This window comes from Electrophorus electricus, chromosome 16, assembly GCF_013358815.1.
Source record: "Electrophorus electricus isolate fEleEle1 chromosome 16, fEleEle1.pri, whole genome shotgun sequence".
NCBI classification, from domain to species: Eukaryota; Metazoa; Chordata; class Actinopteri; order Gymnotiformes; family Gymnotidae; genus Electrophorus; species Electrophorus electricus.
Genome location: NC_049550.1, coordinates 18,848,522 through 18,857,262, shown reverse-complemented (window position 1 = coordinate 18,857,262; position 8,741 = coordinate 18,848,522). Strand labels below are relative to the sequence as shown.

Genomic DNA, 8,741 nt, shown 5'->3' with positions numbered 1-8,741 from the left:
CTCTCAGACCATGGAAAAACAAAATTCTCTGGTCTGATGAAACAAAGATTGAACTCTTTGGCCTGCATGCCAAGTGTCATGTCATCTTGCAGTGCTCATCACCTAGCCAATATCATCCCTACAGTGAAGCATGGTGGTGGCAGCATCATGCTGTGGGGTTGTTTTTCGGCAGCAGGAACTGGGAGACTAGTCAGGGTCAAGGGAAAGTTGAACGCAGCAATGTACAGAGACATCCTTGAAGAAAACCTGCTCCAGAGTGCTCTGGACCTCAGACTGGGGCAAAGGTTCATCTTCCAACAGGACAACGACCCTAAGCACACAGCTAAAATAACAGAGGAGTGGCTTCAGGACAACTCTGTCAATGTTCTTGAGTGGCCCAACCAGAGCCCAGACTTGAACCTGATTGAACATCTCTGGAGAGATCTGAAAATGGGTGTGCCCCGACACTCCCCACCCAACCTGATGGAGCTTGAGAGGTTCTGCAAAGAAGAATAGGAGAAACTGCCCAAAATAGGTGTGCCAAGCATGTTGCATCATACTCAAAAAGACTTGAGGCTGTAATTGCTACGAAAGGTGCTTCAACAAAGTATTGAGCAAAGGCTGTGAACACTTATGTACATGTGATATATATCTATTTTTTGGTTTTTTATTTTTAATAAATTTGCAACAATTCCAAACAAACTTTTTTCACTTTGTCATTATGGGGTATTGTGTGTGTGTGTAATTATATATATATATATATATATATATATATATATACACACACACATTTTTTATATACATTTTATATATATATGTGTGTGTATATATAATGTATGTATGTATATATATATATATATATATATATATATATGTATGTGTATATGTAGAATTTTGAGGATAAAAAAATAATTTGATCCATTTTGGAATAAGGTTGTAACATAACAAAACGTGGAAAAAGTGAAGCGCTATGAATACTTTGCAGATGTGCTGTAAAGTGAGGAACAGAATAAGTAGAGTAGCAAAAACTAAGCAATGAATGCCCCTTCTGTTGTTCTAGAGTGTACGTGTCCAAAACCTATCTTACACAGGAATGGTTGTCAAGGGCAACGGGAAGTAGTTGGCTGGGGTGGTGGGAGAAGCCATAGCTGCTGAGACGGGTTGAGGCTCAGTAACGAAATCAGGAAAGAAATGCTACATTGTTGTAAGAATCAAGCGAGAGCCAACAGCTCACTTGTGGCATGGCAGGTAAAACTGTCCGGATTCTCAGCTCTCTACTGTACATCCGACTGCTCTCATGGCCACCAAGGCGAGGCGCAGCTCATCATACACAAGCCTTTTGAACTCTGAGGCTGCCGTGAAACCAAGTCTTAGCTTTGCATGAATAACAGGGTAGACGAGATAAAATTACCCTGAGTATGTTTGCCATCCATGCAGTTTTTGGAGGAAGACAGCAATGAAAACACACTTCTGAATAAGACTGGACATGGCAGCATGTTTATTTTGGATGAAGGGAGGAAAGGACTTCACTGCCAACATCATAATCGTAATCCAACTATTTTACAAAAGATTTTCTTTTAAAAATAAGAATTAAAACTGATGCAGTAAAAGAAATGAAAACAGCCCTTCCGCACAAGGGGCCACTGCATGTATAACAAAATCAAACAGTAGCATGGGAGGCTCTTTCAGTAATAATAAACTAAACGCTACACACACTCCTAACAGAAATTTATTCAAAACCAAACTAACTTTCCTGACATAAAAACCTAAACCATACTGTTCGCTTTCAAGTCTCTTTTTAGTATACATTACAGGATTAGTGGCGAGATCACCCTAAAATCCATTTCAAGCAGGACTTGATCCGAATGACATAAAAACACATACAGAGTACTCTGTAAGGTGTGTGTGTTCACAAGTTCTGTTCCTGATCCCTGTACTGCCTTGCCCCACCCCCTACAATCTGCAGGTGTTGGGAGGCTATGGGGGACAGGACAACACACTTTCAGACCTGTCCATCACTCTTGCTCCACCTCTTTACTCCCATTGTCGTGGGCAACAGTGGTCGCCTCCGCGCTTCCTCTTTTCTCCCCATCAGAGCCTCCCTGACTCCGTCCGCTCTCTGTCAGATTCTGCTGTGCTGTCACATTGGTCTCGCACTTCACAACTTCCTGTTGGCCTTGCTCCTGATTGGGTGAGCCCTTGGTGACTTCCTGCAGGTTGTATTTCCTGAAGAGCATGTAGTCCCGCACGACACTGACGCAGCACACGGTCTTTATAATCTCCACAATGATGGTCAGCTCTGGATTGGTCAGGTCCACCTTGTTCTTGGGGTTCATCTTACCTACTAACCCTGAGAGAAAGGAGAGAGGAAGGGAGAGAAAGAGAGATGATGATGATGATGATGAGACATAACCATATAAAATGGGAGTACACAGTGAAAGGAGGGCATTGAGATGAGTGTTCCCCTGGAGGAGATACTGAGACACAGCCCCCACCCCATACCAGCCAGCGCCTTGATGACATCATCTCTGTTGCTGTGACTGTTGTTGCGAGACTTGAAGCTGATCTGGTAGGAGGCCTGCTGAGGTGATTTGAACCATGGCTCTAGGAACGAGCTCATGAACTTCTCCATGTCGTCAGGGAAGGCCCTGCATGTTCCACACACAGGCAACATGCGCATGATCACACGAGACTTCTTCTTCTTTGTCTCACGCAGGTCCTGCAGGATGTGGTGGACCAGCTTCTCTGGGTCTGAAAGACAGAGAGGGACATGTTTCTGAAACAAGATACCCTAATCTGACCAAGCTATAGGGGAAAGGCTCTCACAACTGGATCTGTTGTTTGTGGGGATGTTCTGTTCTGGTTGGTTAGCAGGCTTTCGCCATTACCTGGATAACTTAAACCAAAGTCAAAGAGCAGAAGAGTTATGCAACATTTCTATCAGCACTTTCAATTAAGGGTTTCCATCTCACTGAGAAGTCACTTACCCCACTCGGCTTCTCAAGCAAGGTGACGTTTCTCGCTTAACATACATCTGTGTGCGCATGCATGTCTCTCTCTCTCTCTCTCTCTCTCCCCAATGTTGTGCGTGCGGGTCCCTCTCCCCAATGTTGTGCGTGCGGGTCCCTCTCTCCCCAATGTTGTGCGTGCGGGTCCCTCTCTCCCCCCAATGTTGTGCGTGCGGGTCCCTCTCTCCCCAATGTTGTGCGTGTGTCTCTCCCTCTCCCCAATGTTGTGCGTGCGGGTCCCTCTCTCCCCAATGTTGTGCGTGCGGGTCCCTCTCTCCCCCCAATGTTGTGCGTGCGGGTCCCTCTCTCCCCCCAATGTTGTGCATGCGGGTCCCTCTCTCACCAATGTTGTGTGTGTGTCTCTCTCTCTCACCAATGTTGTGCGTGTGTATGAAGACGACGTTATTGGCGCCACTATCCAGCGCCATAAAGCGGCGCTGGTGGGTGGACGATTTGATCTGCGTCACCTCCTTCTTCAGGGCAGCCTCCACGTCATCCTCCTCTTCCTCACTGGGGCTCTCTTCAGTGTCTGCAAGCTGGGAGAAATTAGATACGTTCCACATATCGTGATATGTCAGACTATGAACATAGTCACTAGGATCCCTGTTTTATCTAGTCAAACAGCATAGTCAACCTTCCAGACAATCACTACGTTCTTCACGAAGTGCTCATGCGTGCCTGGCACTGCGCTAAACACTCACAGTCTAAAGGCTTTAGTAATTACTCAAAAGCAAGGTTAAGGTTCTCTCACGCACGTCCTCGGGGCCGAACAGCTCGTCCGCGTACTCGTTCAGCAGGCTGTAGGCTTCGGATGTGCACTTGCGCTCGTTCATGTTGCACGTGATAAGGATACCTTGCATGCCCACTTCCAGCTCGCGAGAGCCCTTAAACCTTTTATGCCTCAGCCCGCCATAGCGCTTTTTGCTCCTCTTCTTCGCCTCCTGGAGCTCCGACATGTTGACTTGACTTGGTTAACTACCGCTGTGATGCCACACGTGTCCAAAGGCTGCTGCTCCTACAGAACACAAGCCGCCAGCCGCAACACTCTGCTCGGACAGAGAGGCACACCTCCACATGCGTGCGGGGCTTCAAAAACAAACACCGCAACGCCACCACGCCAGCCTGAAGACGCACGCGAGTGTAAGGCGGCGGAGGAACGCTCACTCTTGCTGCTGCGCGAGGTGCGCAATACTTCTACGGTGGGCGAACAAGGACACCCTTCATTGAAAAACGCGTTTTTCCCGGAAGAATAAAAAAAGCACAATGAACAATTAATCGAAAGTGAAGGTAAATTGGAAAATCTATTTGAATTTATTTAGCAAAAAAAGTTATGCCTACGATTTAAATAATTAACCTAAGGTACTTTATTTCATTTAATTCAGTTCATAATATGCAGACTCAAAACATACATGAATAAAACGTACTTTCAAACATAAAAGAGAAATACAAATCAACACAGTTCACAAAATCATTCACACAGCTGCCCCACTGATTCATTATTTTAATACAATTCTAAAAATAAAATTCCCCAACAATTTCTCAAATTGTTCATACCCCCCACCAATTTCAGCAAGACTGATAGGAATTGCTGAAGAGAGACACAAAGAGACAGATAGTAAGAGACAGAGAAGAGCAGCAGTTAAAAGAATTCAGCGGAAGGTTCTGGAAGCTGCTCGGGTGAGGGTGGAGCTTACAGACATGGAGGTTTGTCCCAGTGAGGATTCAATCAATGCTGACTCCCACTTAAAGAAGCCACACCCATTGTGGGGAGTGGGGCCAGCAGCATTGTTCTTACGCACCGTGCAGCTGTAGAATGCTCGGCCATGATTTGGCCCACCATTACACACTGTTAAATGTTTTGCCCTCCGTCCACAATCACACAGTGGAGATGTTATTTTAGCCCTGCCTCTGTGAGGTGGGAGTGACAACCACTTATTGGAGGAAGAAGAGAGAGCTAATTGGTTGGAACAGGAAGAGCTAGATAATTGCTTGACAGAATGGTTAGAGAGAGCCGATTGGTTGACTGAACAAGAGGAGAGTGCTGACTGCATATGAGAACAGACATAATGTGATGATTGGTTCACAGAACAGGATATGTTGGTTGACTTGTTGACAGTAGATGAAAGAAGAGAGGAAGGAACATGGAACAATCCTCTCACTGATGCCCTGGACCTCTCAAAAGACTGATTTGATCGGTCCATGTAGATGGCCAAAGGGATTCTGGGAAATGTAGTTGTAGGGAGCCCTCGGTAAATTAGTGATTTGTATGGATCAAGGAGTGGAAGAGGAGGAGCAAAGGTGGAGGCTGGTCTGGAGGGGTGTGGCCTATCTGTGCTTAGAGGAAGTGGATCTCCTGCAGGGTGAGTAATGACGTTTTCACACAGTACAGATGCTCTCTCATTCAGTTCAGTCTGGCAGGCACACTGGGTTCTGGACAATGTGTGTGTGTTTTTAGAAACATGTGTGCCTGTCCTGGACAGGAATGGCACTGGAAATGATGCGTGCATGGGATTGGTCCCCTGTAACATTTGCTTCATCCTCCAACAGCACATCATCATAGGAACCTGACTCCCCAACCTCCGCCGACAGGAAGCCTTCTGGCCAGTTGCAGCCTGGTGTTTCAGGGTCAGGGGACATGTCTGGGGGTGGAGGGTTATGGTCAGGTCCAGGGTTGAAGTGTGTGTTGTGGAGGTCATGTTGGAGGTGGAGTGATGCAGGGTCAGACCCAGCTGGGGTGTGTTCACACACACTGGCATAGTGAAGGAGGTTAGCATGGTGCGTGGAGACACTAAACTTTGACATGCAGTCACAGGTGTGGTTGAACTTGAGCTATTGCTGGTCCGGTTTGCTGAGGGTAATGGCTGTTTCTCTCTCTTATCGCTGGCTCCGTTATGGACATTCACATCTCCGTACAGTGGACTGGACTTTAGCTGAGGCTATCAGAAAGGAGAAGAGATGGGGAGAGTTTAACTTTGACTTTGAACTCCTGCCTAGGTAAAGCTGGTCCTGGGTCTGCAGTCACCTGTGTAGGTCTCTGGGGGAATGAAGAGGACCTGAGGGAGACCCACTCACCCTGCTCAGAGACTTGGTGATCTTCATCACACAACAATCCATAATCATACGCCAGGCCAGACGGGCTGTGTTCCGTGCATCATCCAAACCTACACGCACGCGCGCACACACACGTGCACACAACGCGCACACACACGCGCACACACACACATACACACACCACTTGCTTGGAATGATCTCACGTTGCACAAAAATATTATTTTAATGATTTGTAGAATATGTCACAACAAGAATATTGTGTGTGTGTGCGTATCTGTATTGTGTGTGTATGTGTGTGTGTGTGTGTGTGTGTGTGTGTGTGTGTGTGTACACGTGTACCAGAGTGTTCACGTCCAGAGAACTCAATGCCCAAGTCTTGCAGGGCACCGTTGAGGCCTTTAGGTTTACGGCTGTAAAAACCCTGAAGCAAAGAAGCAGCAACTCGACTGACACAGCAGCAAACATGGTGTGTGTCTTGTATAGGAGTGGGCATGAGACAGAGTGTGTTTGCATGTGTATCAGAGTGTGTGTGTGTGTGTGTGTGTGTGTGTGTGTGTGTGCGCGCGCGCAGTTTTACCTTGTACGTGGCTCTAAGGTCGATCCAGCTGTTTAGAACTCCAGGTTTATTGATTTGCTTCCGCTTACATTCATACAGCAAACATACTCCCAAATCCCAATCTGAATTAAAACATACCCCCAAATCCCAGTCTGAATTAAAACATACTACCAAATCCCAGTCTGAATTAAAACATACTCCCAAAACCAAATCTGGATTAAAACATACACCCAAATCCAAATCTGAAATAAAACATACTGCCAAATCCCAGTCTGAATTAAAACATACTCCAAAAACCAAATCTGTATTAAAACATACTCCCAAATCCAAATCTGGATTAAAATATAGCCCCAAATCGCAGTCTGAATTAAAACATACTCCTAAATCCTAATCTGAATTAAAACAGTAGTTAACACACTTCCAGGTTGCAATTTAAGTCACTCCCAGCATATCAGTAAACATTATGACATCAGTAAGCATACTTCAAGATCTCAGTCAGAATCAAAACATCAGTAAACAAACTTCAAGATCTTTGCTAAAGAAATTCAGAATTGTTTTATTTTTTTTACCTGACCAGGTGACAAAAGCACAGAGGTGTGCTGAGGGGACAGAGTGTTTGCTGTCAGTCACAAAGACCATGCCCTTCTCATGCTGCAGCTGATGAAGCCAGCGGACAAATCTGGACAAGCAGATCCTAAGAGGAACCCCTGCTTCAACCTGTGTCTGTGGACCAACCATGTACATTCACAAAAACCTTAGAAACTAAATCCACAAAAAGGCCTCATTTCAACAATTGTGATTACTGTGACACTTTACGGTGTTCAATGTGTATTTCCTGAATAATTGTGATTACCATTGCCATAAAAGACACACACACACACACACACACACACACACACACACACACACACACACACAAACACACACAAACAAACACAAACTCACAAATACACCCGTGTAGTTGTGCTCAGATGGGAGCTGTGGAGGGGTGTTTACCTGTGTGATTCCAGTAAGTTCCGTGCAGAAGGCAGAGAGGACTGGATGTTCCTGTGGTTGGACGTAGGAGTGGAACTCTGACTCGATCTCACCACTCGTCGTGTTCATCAACACAGCAGGAAACTCGACTGCACAGGGGTTTCAGAGATCAGAGTAACACACACTGAGATAAACACTCCTCTTACCACACTTATATCACACATTCAAGCTAATACACAACAGGTCTTTGAACAGGAAGTTTCATGGACCACAGTAACACACAGTGAGATACTAAACACTCCTCTTACCACATTGATATACTTCACAGTCAAGCTATTGCACAGCAGAACTGTGAATTTTTTAGGTCATCGTAAAATGCTACGTTCAAATTAACTTCTTGTCAGACACCTGTGATAAACTCAGGTACCAGTCACTGTACTGATTCAGACAGAATTATCCATTGTGTACACATTTTTTCTGATGACATCATATGTTTATCGCAGTGAACTGAGCTGAATTACACTGAGAGATATTCTGTTATTTGGGATACAAAGAAGTGAAATTGTATTACTGATTTCTTGACCATAGTTGTTCTTTTCTCTCCAACAAGTGGATTCAAAGTCGATAACGATCAGGTAGGAGAACAACTGTTCTGTATAAACAAGACAAGGGAAAATGCTGTTAATACATTTTCAGGCAAACAATGTAGTTTCGGCAGGATTGCATAACGGATGTCCTTACTTGAGCCAGGCTTCTTCTCCCCACCTGAAGGCTGACTGCGTTGTCTAATCAGCCCGAGCTCTCTGTGGGAAAGACGAGTCAACTAACAGTGATTATTACCATAGTTATGTATGGTCGGATCATTTATTTCATTATACCTTAAGTTTAAAGTAAATGCCAACATAAATGAGAGTCCAGATCGCCAGCCGACTTACCGAGCCAGTCTCTTTGTTGACATATCTGTCAGCTACAGGCGCATTAAACACATTCATATCATTCAGAAATGTACGAGACCTTTTCTGACTTGTTTATAGATAATCTCTGGTTTAAAAGAAGAGATTTCATTCTTCAAAACGTAATTAAACGTCTTAAACTATATTCACAACGTATCATAGAATAGCTATAAACACCCGCGATAGATTTTTAAAAGTCCCGGTTTGCCTTGCGTCATT

The 8,741-nt window shown here is 44.9% G+C and overlaps 2 protein-coding genes across 2 annotated transcripts; both read right to left on the bottom strand.

Annotated features, from left to right (window-relative positions):
- Window positions 1-1,454: 1,454 nt before the first annotated feature.
- Window positions 1,455-4,167, bottom strand: thumpd1 (THUMP domain containing 1). Its single transcript, XM_027031895.2, has 4 exons — window positions 3,743-4,167; window positions 3,361-3,523; window positions 2,482-2,730; window positions 1,455-2,329 (listed from the first exon to the last, which is right to left on the bottom strand). Exons 1-4 carry the CDS (start codon window positions 3,941-3,943, stop codon window positions 1,995-1,997), a joined length of 948 nt encoding a protein of 315 aa, XP_026887696.2. The 5' UTR covers window positions 3,944-4,167; the 3' UTR covers window positions 1,455-1,994.
- A 469-nt stretch (window positions 4,168-4,636) lies between these two features.
- Window positions 4,637-8,639, bottom strand: eri2 (ERI1 exoribonuclease family member 2). The gene is made up of 11 exons (XM_035534742.1): window positions 8,505-8,639; window positions 8,311-8,372; window positions 8,141-8,221; window positions 7,591-7,718; window positions 7,164-7,317; window positions 6,616-6,716; window positions 6,378-6,459; window positions 6,060-6,148; window positions 5,684-5,923; window positions 5,477-5,624; window positions 4,637-5,340 (listed from the first exon to the last, which is right to left on the bottom strand). The coding sequence occupies exons 1-11, from the start codon at window positions 8,525-8,527 to the stop codon at window positions 4,637-4,639; spliced, it is 1,812 nt and encodes a 603-aa protein (XP_035390635.1). The 5' UTR covers window positions 8,528-8,639.
- Between the last annotated feature and the right edge of the window lie 102 nt (window positions 8,640-8,741).